The sequence below is a fragment of the Hipposideros armiger genome, unplaced genomic scaffold, assembly GCF_001890085.2.
Source record: "Hipposideros armiger isolate ML-2016 unplaced genomic scaffold, ASM189008v1 scaffold_1500, whole genome shotgun sequence".
Taxonomy (NCBI): Eukaryota; Metazoa; Chordata; class Mammalia; order Chiroptera; family Hipposideridae; genus Hipposideros; species Hipposideros armiger.
Window position 1 is genome coordinate 12,592 of NW_017732850.1, and position 22,251 is coordinate 34,842.

A 22,251-nucleotide genomic window follows, 5' to 3' on the forward strand; every position below is an offset into this window, starting at 1 on the left:
CTTAACTGACTCAGAGCTAGCGGTCCTCAGAAATGGACATGCAGTGTGTCCCAAGAGTGCCTCTCCGTCCCTGCCCTTCTCTGGACCCGCCTCACGTTTTGAGGCCCAGCACAGTGCCAGCTCTGCCATGCCCTGTCCAGGCACCCATCCGCATTCCTTCTGTCCCTGGGCACCCTGGTTTCGTCTGGCTCCCCTGTCTCTTCTGTTTCCCATCCCCTGGTTCCTCCAGGCTTCATAGGCCTGGGTCACCTTTGTTTGTCTCGTGCTGCTCAGCCTGGTGTTGGCACTCAGTAAACATTCTTTTTTTCTTTTGAGTGCAGTGCCCCACTTGTGGGTCGTGTGGCCTTGAGTCTGCCATCTGACCTGACAGGCCGGCCCTGAGGCCTCAGCCTCTTGTGACAAGGGAGGCTCCCTGGGGTGCCCTGAGGGTGGAGATGAGCCCTGTCCCATCTGATCTTTCCTACTTGACTTTCTGCCAGCTGTCTGTGAGGTAACAGTGAGCTGATGAGTAATTTCTGAGCTTGTTATTGTGCAAATGTCACAGTTTGGCTCTTTTTATACTTTGGGGATGTGGGGGGAAAGCCCCTCGATTCCATGCCGTGGCAGCTCCATCCCTTTCTTTCCAGACCTGGGCCCCTTTATAGGAAATGGTGGCCATTTTCATTAGTATGGAGGCTGCTGAAGCAGCAATGATTGAGAAGCTGGCCCATGGGGTCTGTTGGCCTTGGCTGGATAGCAGTCAGGGCCCAGAGGGCTGGCAGGCAGGAGCCCATGGGACAGTGTCTGACCAGTGCTTCCTTATATGGGCGATGGGGCCCATGGATGAATTTGGGAGGTCTGTGTGATTAGGACACTGCCCTGGGGGACAGGAAGTCCACGGTGGGGGCAGAGGGGGAGCAGGCAGTGGCTGAAGACAGGGTTGAGTGCCCAGGCCTGTGGGAGGGCGGGACACAGAGGTGATCTGGGCTGAGCGGGGCTGTACACAGACCACCAAGGCTACAGGTCCTTCTGCCTTCCCGTCCAGAGCCCTGATGGACCTGAGCCAGGAAGAGCAGGTTTTTATCACTTTGTGATGGTGGATTTAGAGAAGAAACCCTTGAAACCACCAGGTTTTACCACACGCACTCTAGAATTCGATACTCACGGATTAAAAGTAGGGTCCTGGGCCGGCCGAGTGGTGCGATGGTTAAGAACTGGCTTGGGACGCCAGAGGGCCCCGGTTCGGATCCCACATATGAGGGCCAGTGACGCTGCCCTCTACAGCTAAGATGCTGAACGGCAGCTCGACCTGGAGTTGGGCTGCCCTGAGTCGCTGGCGACGGCATAGGCTGCAGCCCCTGTGGCACTGGGTTGCCATGGACTACCGTATGTAGCCAGCAGCCAGCGTGAGTGGCCAGCAGCCGCAGTGAGCGGCCGTCCAGAAGCTGGCGACTGATCTGCCTCACCCGGGAAGAGCGCAATGATGGTGCCAACTTGGGCCAGTGAAGCAACGTCCTCCACAACTAGACTGAAGAACAAAACGACAGCAACTTGTCTGTTCCCCTTCCCCCAATTCCCCAGCACTGTTCCCAGCCCCCAATTCCCCAATAAAAAAAAAATTTTTTTTAAAAAGTAGGGTCCTAACATCTCACAGTATTGCTTTGTGGGCAAGATGCCTCCTGCGTCTCTGGGCTCTGGTGCCCCTGGGCATGTCACATCCAAGAGGTTCAGGTGTTTCCACCACACCATACCCCCTGCAGAGATGCCCAGTGCTGTCCTGGGGTAGGGCCAGCCAGCTGCTTTCTTGTTCTCTGTAGCCCTTACCTGCTGAGGCCCTCTCATGAGCCCGGGAGCCGTTTCCCGGGCAGAGAGACCATGTCGACTCTCACACTATTTTACAGAGTTACCTTCTTGTCTTATGGCCGAGGCCTTGGCACCTGCTGCCTTCCGTGGGGCCGTTGGTCCAGGTACCAGGCTCTGTGTGGGGAGGGCAGGTGGGCTTATGGGAGGGAGCAGGATTCTCTATGGGCTACGGGTGCTCGTGTGGTGGGAGCTGCTGCTTGGTCCCTCATCCCCCCGGCAGCCGCACTGGAAGGCAGCCTGGACAGGGCCATACTCAGCGACCCAAATCAGATAGATATGCAGTCTGTGGTATTCAGGCAGCATCAGGTCCATTGCTTGTGGTGGATCCCAGGTGCTGTCACACCCCCAGACCGCTGTGGCTCCTTTGCCGCTGAACCACCCCCTCCCATTGCCTGTTACTCTGTGCGACCTCCATGAGGTCCACTCTGGTGGTGTCACTGTGCAGGGACTGCCTCCACCCTAGTGTCCATTCTCCCTGGCCATGGCCGCAACGGCCACCGAGAGGCTATGGTTGGAGCCGACTCGGAAGAGTTGCCAGTGGGCCACGAGGGTCCCTGAAAGTCTCCAGCCCTGGAGGTGGAACCAGGGATGGTCCAGGTGAGGGAGGAGCACCCTCTGATGGTCTATTTTGCAGACAGCTCAGCCTCCAGGATTCCTGCCCACCGGCTGAGGCTCTCGTGGTGGTAGCAGTCATTGGGAAGCTCTGGGGCCACCTTCAGAGGAAAATGAGGCTCTTTTCCATGTGCCTGTGACCCAGGCCACCATCCCTGACCCCCAGTCCTACACACCTGCTCAAGGAGGAGCCCCGAAATGAGCAGGGCAGGCACGCGCTGGCCGTAGAGGCCCGTGTCGCAGTGTCTTTCTGAAGTGGAATCGTTGGCATCAGCCCTGCCTTTAGGAGTGTCCCATGGAGGAGAGTCTGTTAGTCACGCTTTTGTGACAGTTTCTAAAGTGAGAAAAGGATCAACTTTTCCTCAGACACCTTTGGAGCTCTGAAGCAAGAGGCCCCACACATAGTCACCTTGCCTCAGAGTGAATAAAGGGAGGTTATCTTGTGACAAAACAGAACTTAAACTTGGCTTAGACCTGAAATGGTGACAGATCAGGGGTGGAGGCTACAGATGGCAGGAGGCATGCAACGCCGCTTTGGGGCTCCTAAAAGTGCCATGAACGCCATCTGGTTGTGGGTTAAAAAGACGCATGACCCACATGCCTCTAAAACCCCCTTTAAATGTGACCTGGATTGGGGTGAGCTGTGATCTCTGCTTTCTGGTCCAAGATTCACATTGGTGCTTTCTTCTTTGTAGGATGAAACAGGTGCCTATTTAATCGACAGAGATCCCACCTATTTTGGGCCCGTGCTGAACTACCTGAGACATGGCAAGCTGGTCATTAACAAAGACCTCGCAGAAGAAGGTGAGTTGAGAGCCGGATCTGGTGAAGGTGCCAGCCGGACCCCTCTTGAGTCCGAGCTGCCCTAGAGGAGCAGGCCCTGTGTGCCGAGGCCCAGGCTGGGGTCCATGCACTCCTGTTCCCTTCAGAAGTCCTAGGTGCCCGAATACCCTCACCTGCTTTCCAGCTTCCTCGCCAGTGTGTTCTATGAGGCAGCAGACGCTGGTCTCAGAGAGGTAAGAGGGCTGCTCAGCATCACCTCTTTCCCTCCTCCAGGAAGCAGAGACTCTTCAGAGCTGGGCTGACCCGTCAGGACCGCCATAGTAGAAGGGTCCCTGTAACCCTCACTGCCTGGCTGCGGGGTCCCCTTAGCTGTGGGCCTCTCCATGGACTCCCTCCTTCAAGTGTCTAGTTAATGATGCCTGAGGGTGGGGCTCTTCCCTTGGGCAATCGCCTGTTCTCACAGTCTGAGGGCCGTGTGTTAGGGACGTGCCTGCCATGTGAGTTTCCCAGGGGTCCCCCAGAGTCTCGGTCACCTCGGGTCTGCTCTTCCTTCAGGGCACCACCGTGTCATTATCACCACTTGAGTTCTGTCTGCATCCTCAAGCGTCGTGCTAAGTTCAGGCTCTGGTCACAGGAAGCGTTCGCCAGGCACAGCCCTATGGGCACCAGATCTGAGGCTGGCGCGTCTGCGTGCTCTGGTGTGGGCTTGGCTCCAAGCACCAGGGCGGTCCGGAGAGGTTCAGGGCACTGTCGCTCAGAGTGGACTCCGGCTCCCCTGCTCTACTTGCTTCCTGGAATGACCACCAGTACTGAACTGTGTACTTCAGTACCTCAGCTCTCACCACATCTTACTCAGTGTCTTTTCCAGGCCCCTGGACTCCTTTTTTTATGCACACATACTTGCGTGGTTTGGAGCACACTTTTGTGTGTGTACAGCTGTACAATTCTGGGCTAAGCTTCTCAGCCTGTTTTCAATGTGATTTGCTTAGAAAGGGGCACTTGATGTGACCAAGCCCCGCCGCCCAGCCTCGCCCACCTGCCTTCCCACTGGCCTCAGACAGAGTGCTTTCAGCAGAAAGGCTCATGGGCACCATTTCCTGGCTCTGCTCTTCAGAATATAGTGCTTGGAGTGTCCAGGTGGAAGAAAGATGTGCCTCTCAGGCCCCATGCTTGCCCTAAAGCTTCTGGTGCTCGTTTGCAGTGCCCCTCAGTCCTCACCCACTGGTCTGATAGGAAGGGCTGATGGCCACCGAGAGTCATCCTGAGATGCGACATTCTAGATGCAGCTTCCCTTTGGGTGGCCCTGAAGAAAAACTTCCTGCCTGGGAGGCTGCTGTTCGCCCCCACCCTTATCCTCTGTCACCTCGCCTAGAGACCTTGTTAGGAGGGGCCCGAGCAGGTCCAGCAGCCAGAGCAGGTCCAGCAGCCAGAGTCCACGGCTCTGAGCTCCCACTGCACAGAGTGGAGGGACCATGCCATGCAGAGCAAGGTCTGGCCAGGAGGACCGGACATGGCAGCAGAAGGCACACTCAGAACCTTTTGGAATACCCACGAGGAATCCCTGAAGCAGAGCCCCTCCTGTGTATTCTTCAGAATTCCTGGAGGTTTTGAGTCCCTAACGTGGTGCATTACAAGCAGCCATCTTTGGGAGGAAAGGAGTTCCTAAACTGGCAAGAGTCCTGGAACGAGGAGCCACTCTCTCAGCCAGTCACAGTCTAATGACTGAATCGGGAAACTGAGGTGCCAAGTGCCTCAGATTCGCACAGGGCTGCCTGGCTAGGCCGGAGCTTCTCGTGGAGGGGCAGTAGGAGGCGGCCAACCCAGGGTAGACAACTGCAGGCTATGGAGGGAAGAGCTGGCGTTCCATCCGTTGTGCCTAGCGTGGAGATCAGAGTCCACACACCGAGCTGTGTGTGCAGCAGCTGTTCTGTGCGCGAGCTCTGCACCCAGCAGGTCACCTTTGGGATTCATGCAAGAGTGTTCCGTAATCATGCTGTTCCCCCATCTGAGCCCTCTGTCCCTGGGAAGCCCCACTGACAGCCAACAATGTCTGTCTGCACCGAGTCTATTGGGGTGTTGGGGGGGAGCTGAGAAGCATTGAGCAGGCCGTGCACATCTCACAGGTCCACAGCAAGGCTGGGGTGAAACGTTTATTCTTGCATTTGAAAATTACAGTTATTTTTCTCAATTCTAGGAGTGTTGGAGGAAGCAGAATTTTACAATATCACCTCACTAATAAAACTTGTAAAGGACAAAATTAGAGAGCGAGACAGCAAAACATCACAGGTGAGACCAGTGACTAATGTGCCGGAAGCTTCTGAGGCCTGGTGCGTATGCACGGCTCCCGCCCCTCCCTCCCGGCTGACCAAGGGCCTCCTCATGAGGCCTCAGGATTGGGCTGTCCTATCGTGATGTGATGACCGTCTTCCTGTTATTGTCCCAGCGCCCGATGTCCTGCCCTCTAGGCACCTCCCGCGGTGCTACCAGCTGGCACCATGGAGGCTTGCAGGGCACATTCATCTAGCTCTGCCCAGCCTACCCTCAGGGAGTCCCACTCCAGTGGAAAAGGCAGGCAGCTGCCGAGGAGGAAAGGAAAGCCCCGTGAGGGTGAGGGGGTGGCGGGAACAGGGAGGCCTCTGAGGGTGAGTGAGTGTGTAGCCGTCTCGGGAGGGCATTACAGGCAGGGTGGGCAAGTGCAGTGGGCTATGGGCCGTGTGCTTGCCCATTGAGAGGGCCATTGGGGAGCCAGGGATCAAGAGGGAGAGCTGGCTCTGAGCTGGGGGCAGGCTGTGGAGGTGGGGGTCCTGCAACCCTGCTTTGGTGCAATGAGGACTCAGCTTTATTGGAAAAGCTGGGCTGACTCGGTTCTCTTTGTACCACCTTTGTGCCTGGCAGTGCCAGAGCCGGCACAGCCACGCTGCTGCCCATTAGGCCAGTGTTTGAAGTGGGCTGTGTTCGGCTCCTCTGTGAAGGGAGGTGCTGAGGGTCTAAGTCTTTGTCGCTGCGCCAGCTCTGCTCCTGGGCACAGAGCAATGCCTTTGCCCAGTGAGTTCCACTCCTTAGGAAGGCTGATGAAGCGGATGGTCCCTCAGAGCTGCCATTATTATCTGGCGTCTCAGTCCACTTAAAACTTTTTCACCCTCCCACCTCCCGTGGGCTTTCCCACTGGGCACCTGGCAGATTCTGAGCCAGAGCTCTTGGTCTTTGTGAAGAGGCCAGGCTGGGGGAGGGGTGTGCCTCAGTGACAGCCTGGGAGGCTGGACCACCCACCCGCAGAGGCCCCAGCCCTCTTGTGGGAGTCACTTTGGTGCCAGGGCCGTTAGGAGGAGACATGTCCACAAGATCCCTGGTCATCTCTGGCCAGTTCGCCTCACCTCCCCCGGCCCCCAAGCAGCCCCACTTAAGACCTGTGTGACCTGGGTGGGCCCCAAACCTGTGTGCCTCAGTCTCCCTTTTTGTACTGGAGATAGAGGAGCCCTTTGTTACAGGGCCTGCGTGAGGACTAGAGGGCTCAGGCTGGGTAGTGTGCCAGTGTTACTGTTTTCAAATGAAAACATCTACTTCAGGCTTTGACCCTGTCATTCAGGTGTCACGGGTATGAGTCAGAGAACAGCCTGGTGCTCCCTCAGCCCTTTCCCCCTGGTTACACGCGTGTTGTGTGTGGCGGCTGCCACCTCCTGCTGGAATAGCAGCTCCGCGAGGGCAGACCTCCCCAGGGGCTCGCAGTACCAGCGCCATGTCTGGAATGGAGCTCAGGGAAGGTCCAGTGGGTGGCAGGGTCAGAAGATATATCAGTTTTGGGGGAGCCAGTTCAGCCCAAGGGAGGGCTTCTGTCTGAGCTGCTGGGATGTCTGAAAGCTTTGCTGGGAGCAGGGGCGTTGCTCTCAGGCCTCCACGTCCATCCCTCCCAGCGGGTGGATTCAGGGACTTTGTGTGTGATTTCCCCCAGGGACAGAGATGGATGTCCTTGTGCATTTATGTCTAGACACAGGTGCTTGGGGCATTTTAAGAACATGACTCATTTTATTTTGGAGTTTAGAAATAGAAATATTTTTGGAGGCAGACGAGGAGGCAGAAAATGGCAGCTGTTCTAGCCGTTTGTTTTGTTGGGGTAGATTCGTTTGGGGCTGCTTTTGAGCATCATGACCTGAGTCCTAGAGGTGGGAGGAAACGTCAGCTTCATCGGGCTCATCGGGCCCCTTGTCCGACTGTCCCCAGAATCAGCACCTGGGGCGAGGTAGCCGGGTTGGGGCGGGAGCAGCAGGGTGTGTGGGGCCTGTCTCACCTGTGGCCCTTGTTCTCGCAGGTGCCGGTGAAGCATGTGTACCGCGTGCTTCAGTGTCAAGAGGAGGAGCTCACACAGATGGTGTCCACCATGTCTGATGGCTGGAAGTTTGAGCAGGTGAAGCACCCCTCCTCCCACCACCGCCCCCTGGGGTGACGTGAGCCTGTGGTGCAGTGGAACTTTTAATTACAAGGGCCCCACCTGGGTCCTCAGGGCTGCTGGCCCCAGGGACCAGTAATGAAGCACTGGGAGCCTGTGGTTCACTGGCTTCTCTCACAAACAGCAGCCTGCACCTTGGCGTTCGTGTGGGGAGGGAGGAGTTGTTACTAAAGAACCCCCCCTCCCTGGGGTCCTCACCCCCCCCCCCGCTTCCTCCCCATTTTTCTCTCTGCAGTTATCCTTGCTCATCCTTTTGGGGGGACTGTTCTCTGAGCTTCCATCTGCCGTCTAGCATGTATTTGGGTGACCTCCTGAGGGCATCCTGGCCTGGCCCTACCTCCTTGTTTCTCCCCATGTCTGTCCAGCCCCTCCCGTGCTGGCTGAGCAGATGGTGCCTCGGGCTCCTTAGTGCAGCAGGTGGCACGGATGCCCCTTTCCAGTGGGGCTGCTCTACGGCCCTGCAGCCCCTTTTCTGCACTTGACTGGAAAGATGCTGCTGATGCTGGCCCAGCTGTGCCCCTCCACTTTCCTCAGCTCTGCTGTCGCCTCAGGCTGGGACTGATGTGACAGTGTGAGTGCTGGGTCCTCTTCCCACCGCTCCCTCGCTCCATGCAGCTCTGCACGCTGTTCTCGTCCCATGTGGATGCGCTCAGTACCTGTGGCCTCAACACGTCAGGGTTGTCCTTAGTGGCCAGCACCTTTTCCACCAGCTCGTCATCGCTGTTCTACTTTCTTAGGCAGAGACTCTGTGGTTCAGGCTTGTGATTTTCCGGCCCCCAGCCCAGGGCACTGGTTGTGAAGGGTAGACACTGGACCTGCGACCCTAGCCCCAGATAGTGACCGCCTTGCTTGCTGGGGCCCCTCTGGCCCCTGGGAGTTGCCTCTGTTGCTGGCTTCCATAGGGGGCAGGTTTTGTCCATTGCAAGTGGTCCTGCCCAGAGAGAGAGTGGGAGTTAATGGGGTCACCCTAGCGCTCCTCCTAATTAAGTCTACTCCTTTGCTTTGGGTCTTTTGAAATAATAGATTGCATTGTGGAGTGCTTGGAGTCCCCTTAAAATGTCACTAAAGACAGGTACAGTCAGCATTTGTGTCCCTCCCTGCACCCTGGGACTAGCCACTAGGGCAGTTCTGTGTGTCCTGCTCTCATGGTGTCACAGCATGCCCTACCCTGCCCTTGTCCTGGGGTGGCCCAGTAGGGTCCTGGGCCCTACAGGTGTGTTACTCGTGCTCTGACCCCATTAAAATCCAGCCAGAGACTCGCGCAGGAGCAGCGGTTTCCCGCTGCCCTCCTTTGTCCCTCGGCATATAGCCTGGGCAAGAGCTGGGGAAATGGGAGCTGCTGTCACCAGTTCAGGATCTTTAGTGGAGCTAAGTACGGCTGTGGCCCCTGCTGGGAGGGAGAGAGCACCTCCTGCCTCCTGCACGGGCGTCTTCTTCCCCATGACCAGCTTAGGGACTTCGTCCTTAGCTCCTCTGAGTGGATCCCAAAGCCAACGAGAGAGCAGAGTCCCCTCTTCTCAAGCCTTACGTGCTTTGCTCAGTTTGTCACTGGGGGACATCCTCCTCCTGGGTCATGCCAGCAACGGCCCAGGGCCAGAGTCATGTTTGCTTAATGAGAAATGCTCTACTCTCAGAAGCAGGAGCTGGACCTGCCTATGGCAGGGGACATGGAGTGGCAGCCTGGGCCCAGCGAGGTGACCCAGGCTCACCCAGTGGTCAGAGATGAGGCCAGAACAAAGTTCCAAGCGAGGTTTGGAAGAGGCTGGCGTGCCTCATGAGAACATGGCCTCTGGGTAGACCCGATTATAAGTGGCTGCACACCCACCACCCAGTCTGCATTCAGGGCTGGCACCCCTGTGGTTTGGAGGTGGCAGGGCCTAGCTCCTGAGGGGCAATTGTGAACCTACAACAGACTCCCGGAAACACAGGGAGAGCACGTCTGCCCCTTCTCTGTGGCCCCCTGTGCTCTCCCCACCCCTGGCCATGCCGGCCTCAGGACTCCGCACATGTCCCTTGCTTGGCTGCACCCACCGCCCTCTCCTCATCCTTCCCATGTCTCTGCATGCAGAGCACCCACCCTTGGCCTCTCCCACATGCACAGATTCATCTGTAAAGAGGCCGGGGAGCAAGGGGCCTTCTAGGTGTTGGTTGGTGTGATAATTATGGCATTGATGGCTTTATTGCAATTTCAGTGGTTTTCTTTTGATTAATTTGGCATTGAAAAGCACAAGTCTTTGGTGGCCCTGGGGTAGTGGGCAGGTCAGCTCTCAGCCCCTGCATGGCCTGGGTGCCCCCGGTGATGTGGACCCACACAGACTGAGACTGACACATGCAGAAGCCACAGCTGTCCTAGCATCTGTCTTTGAGATTCAGGCAGCTCTGCCCTCAGCGGCCCACCTCCTCCCATCTTCCCTTCCGCTACCAGAGCTTGTCCTTGTGTGTGCTCACACGGTGTGTGCTCGGGGCCTTTGTGAAGGGAGCAGCTGGTATGCCAAACTCTGCGATTCTGCTGCTTGCTCAGAGAGGACGAGTTCTAAGCATGCCGCCCTGGCCCTGCCCCACTCCTTACCCTGCTTAGCACTGAGCCCCTCTCTCCCTGTGGTCAGTCAGCATCCCCTGTGGGCCTAGAAACCCTAAAAACAGTCACCCATCCTGCAAAGCAGGCCTGTCTTGCATGAGGTGTGCGCGTGTGGTAGTGTTCGGGTGTCAGTGTGTATGTGCCCGAGTGTGGACTTTATTTCCCGTAAGTTCATTAAAACTCTCTTGGCTGAAACCTGTCCCTTATCTTCCTGAGTGTCGGCTGTCGTGGCTGTGTGTTTTTGCAGGCTGGCACTTCCCTCCTGGTGGGTGGGCTGGTCCTGAGCCGGATGCACATGTGACTTTCCCCACATCATACCTGTCTTCTCCCCTCCCAGCTGGTCAGCATTGGCTCTTCCTACAACTATGGGAGTGAAGACCAGGCCGAGTTCCTCTGTGTGGTCTCCAAGGAGCTGCACAACTCCCCATACGGCACAACCAGTGAGCCCAGCGAGAAAGCCAAGGTGGGTGACTGGGCTGGCAGACCGGCAGCACCAGGGCTTGTGAGGGCAGAGGGCACCCTGCAGTGCTGGGTTTTTCCACCCCAGAGCTTTATCGTTTCTCGTTGTTCTGGTCACGCTCCCTGCTGCACAGGCTTCCTGGCAGTGTGCTCACCTGCGCTTCTTGTCCCTCATCACATAATTCCTGCCTCATGTGCCAGAATCAGAGCCCTATAACAAAGGACATGTATATCCCTCGGGATGTGGGTGGTGCAGCAAGGGGTCTTTGCACTTGGGCTCCCCAAAGAGCAGCTCCCTGAGGCTTCCCCAGCCCATGCACTCCGACAGCCCTTCTAATGGGCAGAGATGCTCCTGGAAGTGTTGTGGCTGTGCTTTTAAGTGATGCCACCATTGTGGGCCGTTTTCCTGGGGATTTGGGAGCGTGGAGGCTGCAGGGTGGGTCCCCTGAGCAGTACCTGCCTCAGCCACACCCATCCTGTACTGGGAATCGAGGTTGGTTTGTAAAAAGAGTGGGTCTTGCAGGTTCTATTATTTAGACTCTGCAGAGCATTGCCTTGGCCCAGCACTGGCCAGTCCTTGTGTAAACTGGCACCACTCCCTGATGGGCACTGGCTCTTCTGTCTCCTGGGGAGGGCAGCGCAGCCAGGGCGAAAGTGGAACTGGCATGTCATTTGCTTTCAGGTTAGCCCCGTGGCAGGGAGGGAGCAGTGGCTGGCCTTACCCAGAGGCAAAACTTTCTAGTGGCACCTCCTCTGGGCTCGTTCCTGAGGTCAGGGATTCCAGGACACACAGCCCAGCATTGTCCTGGACTGGCTCCACCTGGCGGGACTTTCAGACCTTCAAACCAGGTGGCGGCCAGACAGCCCTGCATCCAGCTGTAAGGGGGCCCTCGGGGTCTGCGAGGTCTTGGCAGAGCTGGGGAGGTGAGGGTGGGACTCTGTGGCAGCCCTGGTAAAGGCTCAGGGTATTGCCTGCCAAAGGGTATTTTGAGTGAGTGTAGGAAAAGGCCAGAGCTAGAAGGATTTTAACTGATGACATTCAGCCGGGACTCCCAGGGCTTCCTCAGACTCGGTTGGAATGGCTTCTGGCTGGCCACCAACTGCCCACAACTGCCCCTGCGAGCCTTTCAGAGTCGTCTTTGGAGGGTGGGCTTGGGCAGCGTTACCACGCCCACCGGCCCTCCCAAAGTGGCCACCTCTACCTGCTTGAGATAGCTTTTGCCACCACAGTGTGAAGAAGTCTTGTGTCTTCACACCTGGGTGATTGTCCATGTCCCAGGCCTCCAGAGTCCTCACGTCCCCACCCTGCCCTCCTGCAGCTGCTCAGGACAGGACAGCACCCTGAGGGGTCCCTATGGTGTCTGGCAACAGGCAGGCATGCTGGGGACCAAGGAGTCCCAGTGCGGCCCTGGGGATGTGCTTCCTGTAGAGTCTGGGGTAGAATGGGACACCACCTCCCCGGGAGCCCCCAGCCTCATGAGGAGGTGCACCTCTCTCTGAGCAAGCGCAAGGCTTTTGTAAACTGTTTATTTTTAGAAGCTTTTATTTCTGAACTTGAAAAGTTTTCATGTCTGAGCTCACCAAGGCAGCTGCCCAAGCTCATTCCCCTCAGGTGGCTTTTCAGCTGCAGAAAGGATGCATCTGTGCTATGAGGGAGCTCCCGGTGTGATCCCAAATCGCTTTGCTGTTGAGAACGTGACCCTATTTCTTCAAAAATAACCTGGCTCTGAATTGTGAGGGCCACAGCGACTCCTAAACGGGGCAGAGCACGGTCCAGGCCACAGAAAATGTTTGGGGCAGGATTGGGGATGGTGATTTGGGGGTACCCATGTGCAGCCTGGTTGGAGCAGTGCTTCGTGTTCTGCGGGCAGCAAGTGTCACTGCCGTAGACCTGCTCACCGGGTGCCCTGCAGCACGTGATAGCCTCTTGGCACTGACGGACCAACCTCCTGTCTCCGGGTGGAAGTGGCAGGAGAGAGTGGGCAGGGGTGGGGTCACTCGGCGAGGGGAATGGTCCATGCAAGAGCTGCGTCCGCCACCAGCTGCAAGTTTAGGGCCTTTCCCAACCACTCTCCGATTCCGTGGTTTGCCAGAAGGACCTGCAGAATTCACCGCTGTTATGCTCACAGTTGCAATTTATTACAGGAAGTACTGAGAGGGAGAGTTTAGATGTGCCAGGGAACCCGCCAGACTCGGGGCTCCTTAGTTTGTGCTCCTGTGGAGTCGGGATGAGTGGCCACATGCTTGGAACATTGACCATCAGGGTGCTCCCCCAGAGATTTTACTGGGCTCGGTCACATAGACATGATTGATTGGTTGATTAATCGATGATTGATCGCCCATTTGCCTAATTGCAGTCTCCAGCCCCCCCTGGCCAATTGACGCAGCCCCCATCACATTGTCTGGTATGGTGGAGGTCACGACCTCCCAGGATCCGAGGGCAAAGGCCAGACTGCTGTTAGAGCAAGGTTCAGTTCTTCACTGTGCACAGGGAAGGAAAAGTTTGGCACTTTGGGGGTGCCGGGGCCCAGCAACAGTGGGGCAAGGGAGACACCTGAGTCTTGTGTTCCTTCATGGTACGATCTAGGCATGTGGGTGTGGGGCCCAGGCCCCCAAGATGAGGCTGGTCTGTGCTTTGCTGACAACACCACGGGACTTCCTGGCCCCGAGTGCTGTGGTCACAGAGGCCTCTGGACGGCCTTCCCTCTGCTGCCCCCTCACCTCACCCTGCATTCACGGTGTCCTCTCTTCTTCTCCTCCCTTGCCGCGTGCTATGTGCCGAGCCAGAGTGACGACGAGGAGACGGGTCACGATGAGAATGACTCAGATTAAGTGTAAATGTCCTGGTGAGCTCTGCTGCCCTTGCAATGGACCCCGTACTTTAGTCTCCTTGACCCAGCCTCTCCTCTGCTGTGTATTTTTCATGCCTGTAGTTGACAGAGAACCTTCCATGTTAGATGCCAGCTGTGTAGATCTGCAGTAGAGCTGGCAGGTCTGGGGGCGGGACTGTCTGTCTGTCCCCTTTAGGATACCCATGGGGGTGGGATTCGGACCTTGGCTGGGATGTCTGAGAGCCCTGTGTGTCAGCCCTCCTCGCCATGGGTGTCAGTCGGCGAGGACATGGGCCTGAATTTCCTGGGGGCCAGGCCACCCCCATCCTGCCAGCTTTTCCATCCTGTCACCGGGCCATGGGCTGAGGGCCGCAGAGTCGGGACTGTGTTGCAGAGGCTGGACCCTGATCCTCAAGCCAAAGGCCGCAGCACCCCTGCTCCCTGGCGCCTTGTGCAAGGGATGCTGGTGGACTGTCTGTATGGTCCCTTCTTCTGTTTGCCCTGTGATGGGAGACTCGGTCAGTGCCCCCTACTGCTCCTCATGTCCGTCACCTCCCAGCTTCTTCTCATTGCCTAGACTGATAGTCCTAGCTGGTTCTAGAACCCCACTATGTTCTTCGTTAGCGGGAACCACCTGGCCTGTTCTCTCATCTTGCACACAGGAAGTCGAAGCCCAGAGAGGGCAAGTTGCAGGCAGACAAGCCAGGCATCATCCGGGGTCTCTTGCTCCCACCAGGGCCTTCCTCCTGGGCTGAGACCTGAGGTAGGGACCCTCAGCTGTCACCCTGGGAGCAGCATGGAAAGGTGGGAGGCCTGCTGAGCAATGAAAGGCCAACCCTCCGGTCATGAGAGGGCTAGACCGGGGGCTTTTTTTTGCCTCTTGATCCACAAATCCTAAAATATTTACTATCTGGCCCTTTAAGAAAATGTTTGCCGAGTGCAGGTCTGGACCAGCTGTCAGAGCCCAGGGGACATGCAACACAAGCTCCATCTGTCCTTTTAAACTTTCTAGCAGCCACATTCAGTAAGAAATGTGAAATTGATGCTAGTACTGTTAACCCAGTACATGCAAAATGTTGTCATTTCAATCTGGAAAATCATTGTGATACTTTTCTCACTTCAGAGCCTCTGAAATCAGGCATATAGTTCACATTTGTGGCCCTTCTTGGTTTGGGGTGGCCACATCTTAGTGGCTCAGCAGCATGTGGATGACAGGCAGAAGGCCCCGGACTTTGGCCTGGCCTGATGGTGACCCATGATAGGAACTCGATTGGGTGCTAGGGGAGCTTGCGTGAACTTGGAGGAGCCACACCTACTGGTAGGCTGCTGGGTGCTGGCACTGAGCCACTATCCAGGAGTACAGAGGGGGCTTCTTTCAGCCCCCCTCCCCAGTCACTTATTGATTCTGCATCTGCTAGCTGGAGCTGCTATGGAGGCCTCACTCGGGTCCAGGCTGGGGGAGGGGTGGGTGCGTGCTGATCACAGAGCAGTCCTGGAGCTCCAGTGGCCACCGGACCCTCCTCAGCCCATCTTGGGGTGCTGCTCATAGTAGCCTGCCCTGATGAGAGGTGGCCCAGATGAGAGCCCTGTCCAGGGCAGGTGGGGCCATGACTGTCACAGTTCCTTGGAGGATTCTTATGTTCTCATTAGGAGATCATTGTTGGGGCTTCTGCTCTGACAGAGCAGCCCCTCCTGTACTGTCACCTTGCTCCCAGGCCAAATTCCTGTTGTGTGGGCCTTGTTTCCACCACTTAGTCCTTCAAACTCTGCTCTGCTGGGCTCCCACAAAGTGAGGGCAGCTCTGTGCATCATGTGACCCCACACGCCCCAACTTTCCCTGCAAACAGCAAAGATCAGGGGCCGACAGGCCCTCCTGGGGCTGGAACTAGCACCTAGGCAGGAGGAAGCTACAAGGGCTGAGCGAGGACGCACTGTCAACCCGAGTCCCCTTCTTAGATCACGTCCCTCCGACAGGGCCTCCCAGGCTTTCCCAGCGAATCCTAAACCTAGGGGCTTGCCCTGGTCTGGCCTGAGGAAGGGTGTGCAGTCTGGTGTACAGCGGGGTGTACGCTTTGCAGGGACTGCAGCTCAGGCTGTCTGAGTGGCCCCAGAGCTCTCAGAGACTCGGGGGGCCCAGGCCTGGTGGCCAGCAGGGATGGAGGGGTGGCAAGGGATGGCTGGAGCAACTCCTGAGAACTTGCGCTTTCTAGAGAATGAGCCCTGGGTGACCGTGAGGGACTGGCCATTCTGTTGTGGGCAGCCACCTGGCTGGTGAGCGGGAGGTCTTGGGGCCAGCAGGGTACTTGCTGCGAGTCTGAGAACTTTGCCTGCCGCCTACAGGGCTATATTGGGAAGCAGTGAACTTCACTCCAGCCAGAGTGTCCATTTGGATCTGGACCTGGCGTAAATAGGGCTGGCCCTCACGGGGCACGTCCCCTATTGCACCTGGACCCAGGGCTCAGAAGCACACAGTGTCAGGAATTGTAGTTCAGTTCAGAAATTCAAGAAGAAAACGCCCCCGGGTAGTTCACTCTTACACTGCTGATGAGATCCCAGGGAGTGTCATCTTACAGGCCAGGTTGAGACCTCTCTGTCCTGGTTACCTGGTGCTTAGCAGCCATACTTGATGTATGGAAATGGAACTATTTGCCAGCTCCGAAGCCCCCTCCTGGGGACACACGGTGGTCCTGCCCCCTCTATGTGGCCTCTATAGGGTTCGACCGCAGGTGCTTGGCAGTGTGTAGGGCTGTCCCCAGGTGGCTCTGGGCCTTGAGGAGCTGCCAGCACAATTTGGAGGGGGATGGGATGCACAGATAGGATGCACAGTGGTGAGAGGGGGGCCAGGGTAGAGTGAGGGGCTGCTCTGGCCCTGAGATGCCAAGGAGTGGGAGGGAGCGGGGCGGCGGACTCTGCAGGGCTGGCAGTGGGATTGGGTGCATGTTTCATAGAGTCCTGTCTGGCTCCAGCAAAGAGGAGGCTGCCACCCTCGGGGTAGGTGGTCGAGTCACAGGGAGGCCACGCCCTGTGCAACAAGACGTGAGCCCAGCCGGGCAACGTGCAGGGCAAACTGGCGGGGATGGGGGTTGGGGCAGTCCCGGGGCCCAGGCTCTGGGTTGTGAGACTGGATGCAGGGTGGAGGATATATGGTTTTCAACTGGCAGGAAGAGGGGCAGATTGGGGTGCGGTCTCTGGGACCCCACAGTCCCCAGTCGTACACATGTGTCTGGCCCAGGATGGAGCTAGTCTGGAGAGATACTCAGGAGTCAGTGCTCGTCAGGTGGGTAGTTAAGCCCCCAGTCGGGCTCTGGGACTCTTGAGAGGGGAGCAGGAGGCAGCCATCTGAGGAGATGCTGCCGGGGCTCTCTGAGGTCTGATGAGGAGCTACACCCCCTTGGGCCATGCCTGCATGTTTCGGGCCCTCTGGAGGAAGCCCATGGAGATGCGGGTCGGACATGGGGGGCATATCTTTCTGACATCAGGTTGGGATGAAGAGTGGAGAGAGTTGGAGGAGCCAGCCCCTTGTGTGGGGCCTTGAGGTGCTCGAGCCAGCCCCCCACGAGAAGGTCCGTTGGGCCAGGCCGCAGCCTGTTCTCAGACCCTGGCAGGTGGTGCTGGCTCCCTCAGACCCCTGAGCCAAGCCACCCATAGGCCAACTGAGGCCTGTGGGCCCAGCTCCCCAGAGCCAGGCACCTGGTTCCAGGGCTGTGTAGCTCCCAACTCCCTGTCCAAGACCCAAGTCCTCATTCTCTGCATTTGGCATTTTCAGATCTTGCAAGAACGGGGTTCAAGGATGTGAGGAGCACAGTGTTGGCTGCTGAAGAAATATTTTACCTTTCCCAAGATGCAACGTGCCGCCATGTTGAGGAAGCTTGGCCGTGAGAAGAAACCTGCTTTTGACAATTTCTCTAGAGATCTGGGTGTGAATCTTTTTTGCCTCTGCGGTGGGTGGTGAGAGACAGGACCAGCAGCCCAAGGCTGGGCTTCCCACAAGGAGCTGGTGTGCTGATCAGGTGGACGTTCCTGCGGGGTCCTCTGCTGGGTTTTCCAAGCTGCACAGCCTGAGGCAGGATGCTCCCGACTGACCCCTTTAACCACAGAAGATCATTTAAAGGACAGTGTTCTTGGTGCTACATGAACAGCCTGTAACGGAGCCTGGGTCTCACTGGTAGAAAGTGGCCGCAGTGCTGTGGCCCTGGGCTCTGGGTGTTCAACCCCACCAGGCCCTGGTCCTCGGGTCTGGGAGTCATGCCCAGGTGTGATCGGTTGTCCGTTTCTCACAGCCTTGGGCAGCTTTTGACAGAGGTGGCCTCTGTGTGTTCACTACTTCCCGAGCCTCCGCCCTGAGGCTGGGCCTCCTTCAGAGCCGCGCTCCCCCAACCTGATCCAGTCGAGAACAGTCAAGGCTTCTCCATTTGTATTTTCCAGGCGAGAGACCTTTGCACCCTTTTTTTCCCCAGTGTGGATAGACTTCCCAATGTTTTTACTTTTTAGAAATGCCTAAAAGTGTTGCTGCATTTTGGGTTGATCTGTTAAGTCATTTAAAGGGAGGTAGAAGTTTTGTCATGTCTGTCCCACCCACGGGTTCGTAGGGGAGCTGGCGCCTGTCAGTCAGTGCCTTTGTCTCGCCTGGGATGGAGGGCAGGGTGGGAGGCCTGTCCACCTGACTTTTGGAGCTGACACTCCAGGTCACATTGAAAATTGGATGTTTACAGCGCATCACAAATATTTCTCTTTCTTGCTGGCTCTTTTCGTTTTCTTTGTACAACTATGCAGTTCTCTTTGATATTTCTGGGATGTTTGAGACTTCACACACAACCTGCATGGGCTCTGCCCACCTGACACGACATTGGAGCTACTAGGATTTCTTTAAAACCTGCTGTCCGCATGCTTTGAGAACAGACCTTTCTGAGCTGGTCGTGGAGACGGTCCAAGTCTGGGGGACCTGGCTAGGAGGAGCAGCTCTCTGCTTCCTGACCTCGGGCTTCCCTGGGGAGCTGTGCACACTGACACAGGGGCTCCTGACACGTTGGGCGGAGGCTCTGATACGTCTAGTTTCCAATCCTTCCGGAGCCCTTTTCTCCTTTGCCAATAACCTGATTAACCAAGTTCTCTAGCACCTAGGACTTACCTCCTCCTTTTTGTAAGGTCTGTTGTATGTTGTTAAATGTTTGGCTTTAACCATTTATAGCAACCTTTCTATAGGGCACATTTAGCCCCTGGTTATTTGTTCTGCCTGTGGAACCCTGGGAGGAGGGCGGCCCTTGCTGACCTCGGGGTGTACCTGTGGGGTGCTGCTGGCCGCTTAGCGTCGTTTAATTTGTGACCTTGACATTATAGATAGGCTTGTGGTGTTTTTTTTTAATTTAAAGATATTAAGACTTAATTCACTAAAATTTATTCTAAGGGGATATTTATACTTTTATACTTTTTTAGGTATCCGTATTTTATCAGCTTACAGTTTAATGCCTAAGTTTCCCCTGAAAATAGCGAATAAAATTGTGTATTTATGAATGAGCAGAGCAATTGTTAGTGTCTTAAAATGCATGGAAAAGGTCTTGGCACCTGGGCCATGGTCAGTGGCCAGGGTGGGGCCAGACCATCCACCTGTCACTGTCTGACCTGAGGGATTAGCACAGCACACACCCATCTCTCACCTTGGCCAGGCCAGCCCTGGTCGCCTCAACTACCTCTTGCTGGCGTCATGTCCCCATTCCCAGGAATAAGATCATCTTTAGTGACTTTGTTTTAAAGTACAGTAAAACCGTGTTTTACGAGTGTTCTGCAAGACGAGCAAACATTTCTGATACATTTTAACTTGGTAAACAAGCGATGTCTTGCAATATGAGTACGTAGTTTGTTTCCAGAACAAGTTATGCTCGCAAACCAGGGTATTACTGTAGTTACTCCTCATCAAATTAAGCATGTCCACCTACCTGTCCTGTCTCTAACTCTGGCCAGCAGGATCAGCAGCACATTCCTCTAAATCCCCACCCCCACCTTCCTGTAGCCACTCTGGCTTTTCCTGGTGGCTGCTCTGTGAAAGCTCCTGGGATGCCCTCTGCACTTCGGGGAAATTCCTGTTCCTGTGTCCCCTGGAGAGCTCTGGCTCCCTGAGGCTGGCTAGACTGTCCTTGACCTCAAGATGCTGGAGTCTCCGGCTTCCCAAACTCCCGGCCTTGTTGGAGTGTCTGTCTTGTTTCCAGGTGTGTGGCCGGACTGGCCAGGGGCCCAGGGGTCCTCAGGGGTCACTGTTTTGCCTTCCCAGGCTGGGGGTGGGAACTGCCTGCTTGGGGGCCGGGCTCTTGGACACTTGGGGTACAGCCCCGGGTAAATGGGGAAGGACTCCAAGTTCTGCTCTGAGGAGTTTGCTTTCCAAACAGACTACACTTGGCATCTTCCAGCTTCCTGATGCCAACAGTGAACCTGGACATGCCTCCAGTTGCCTCTGCCAGGCGGGTACTCAGGAATGGCCCCAGAGCATCTCGGGTGTCTCCGTGAAAGCCCTGAGCTTGTCTCCTATTCAAGCAAAGGACTGGAAAGAAAACAGCCCTCTAATCTGGGTCCTGAGGCTAAGAAGGTAGCCCTGACCCTTGGACCCTGTGCTCCAGGCACAGCCTGCCTGCCGTGGGGGGGTATGGGGAGGGGCAAAGGACACAGTTCTCAGGGCAGCCTCAGGGCCACCAGCCCTGTAGCTCCAGGAAGCCACTAGGCAGGGCAGGAGAGGAAGGCGGGCATTTGACATGTGCAGGCTCCCTGCATGGGCCCCCAGCTGCTGGGCCTCCTGCAGAGCCCATGCCTGGAACATTCCAGGGCCCTGCACAAGAACAGGCACCGCCCCTTGTCACCTCACCTTGTTCCTTCTCTTCCCTGCATTTACTTGTGTCCACCCAACAGGTGCTTCTGGCATCTTCTGTCCTCCCTGGAGCTGGTGGCAGTGGCTGGCTGCTACCCCACTGCCCATCGGTCACTGAGCCCAACTGAGGCAATAAAGGACTGAGCCTACAGTGCAGATGTGTGCCCTGCAGATGTGATATACAGTCTGTATATCCAGGCCTGGGGGGCACTGAGACCCAGGTGCCTCGCAGCCTGTGGATCTGGCATCCTTCAGTAGAAGCAGTGCCTTCCACCACTTTTGGAGTGAGCTGTGCTTCCCTGAGACAAACCACAAATCTGGACACTGATGCACAACCCCCAGGTCGGGAGGAGGGTCCCCGGTTTGGGGGCTTTGATTTGTACCCCCTCTTTGCCTTTCCCTCCTTCATGCCTCCTGGCTGCCTTGCCTTCTGAGCACCTGAGCTCTGGGTGGTGGCATCGGGCCTGGGGCTCAGCTCAGGGCACAGAGCCTGCCCTGTGACGTCAGAGCCGTGGCTAACCTCTGGTCCTTGAGGCTAGAGGGTCCTGGCCCAGCAGTTTTCCTTCCTGCAGCTCCCATGAGCTGATCATTATGCTTATGTGTGTGTGGGTGTGTGTAGTGTGTGCGTGTGCATGTGTGCATTTCTGGGCTTGGCTGTGGGTCCCAGGAGGGGTGTCTGGCCCCCTCCTCTTGCTTGTTCTGTAGGCTGCTGTGGTTGCTACGAGGTGGGCCTTTTATCATGGGCCCCTGCCCAGGGCTGGGCCCACTGCCCCTCTTTAGGGCAGTCTCTGCTTCTTCCTGCAGCTGGCGGGGCCCTGGCGCCACCGCCCACCCACCTGGCATGGCTCTGAGGTGCTGCTTGACGGCAGTGTGGAAAGTTGTGTTTGAGCTGCGCCTCTGCCCAGAGTGGAGAGGGGACTCGTGACAGCTGGGGGCATGTCTCTCCTTATTACCTCCTCTCACAACACTAGGCTTGCCGTGAACTATGAATGGCACGAAATAAACCTGCTTTCCCTTTTAATCCCCTGGTCTCTGTGTTTGCCCTTCCTCTCTGCATTCCCTTCCTCTCCACGGCCATCTGGTTGAGCATGTGCCCTGGGTCTGGGCAGGGACAGTGTTGGGGAAGCCCAGGCGTCAGGGAACTGTGCCCTAGAGTCACGTGCTGGCCACCACCTTGGATGGGGCAGTTTGTAGCAGCTCAGTGGCTGTATGGGGACCCCAGACTCTCCCTCCCAGCCCATCTGGGTGGGGCATCACTGGGGGCCAGGCTGCCCTAGCATCTGCCTCTCCTCCCTGTTAGCCCCTTGGGACCTAACCAGACCCCTGCCCTGTAGCAGGAGGATAAGGGTATGATAGGGGACCCCAGGGCACCCAGAAAGCTGGGATAGCAGGCAGGAGGCGGAAGAGATGGGATGGAAAGTCCTTCTCTGAGGGGAGCCTGGTCCTCGCCCATGTCCAGGCAGTCAGGCTTCATTCTGGTTTCCCCACAGAGGCTGCAGCGGGGCCTCCCTCCAGAGACCTCCTAATCTCTAATCACCACCCCCCACCACAGGGCCTGAGGCTTTTTATAGCCCCAGAGCAGAGTGGAGGGTTCGTCCAGGCCTCTCCAAGGCTGCGCGACCCAGGCCAGCCACTGCTCCCAGCCAGGATGACCCAGAACTTGTCCCTGGGGCTGCTCTCCGGACACCCCCATCCTGTTTCCACACCGCAGCCCCCTGCCTGGGCCTCGGTGTATCTGCTATCCCCTGAGGGACGTGGAGCCCATCTCTGGTCTAGAGAAGAAATGCAGCAGCCAGCCCAGTCGCCAGAGGGCCACGGAGCAGCCAGCAGGGAAATGGGGCCCCTGTGT

General features: G+C 56.8%; 1 protein-coding gene across 2 annotated transcripts in view; it reads left to right on the forward strand.

Annotated features, from left to right (window-relative positions):
• Positions 1 to 19,063, forward strand: part of KCTD5 (potassium channel tetramerization domain containing 5) — a 29,073-nt gene extending 10,010 nt beyond the window's left edge. The window contains exons 2-7 of one of the 2 annotated variants that reach the window (XM_019634109.1): positions 3,150 to 3,258; positions 5,432 to 5,523; positions 7,544 to 7,639; positions 10,597 to 10,722; positions 13,506 to 13,564; positions 17,316 to 19,063. In XM_019634109.1, coding sequence (XP_019489654.1) covers positions 3,150 to 3,258; positions 5,432 to 5,523; positions 7,544 to 7,639; positions 10,597 to 10,722; positions 13,506 to 13,550 — 468 coding nt within the window. In that variant the 3' untranslated portion in view covers positions 13,551 to 13,564; positions 17,316 to 19,063. The remainder of the gene's footprint in view (positions 1 to 3,149; positions 3,259 to 5,431; positions 5,524 to 7,543; positions 7,640 to 10,596; positions 10,723 to 13,505; positions 13,565 to 17,315) is intronic. The other variant, XM_019634110.1, reaches the window with a different exon arrangement.
• Positions 19,064 to 22,251: the final 3,188 nt, after the last annotated feature.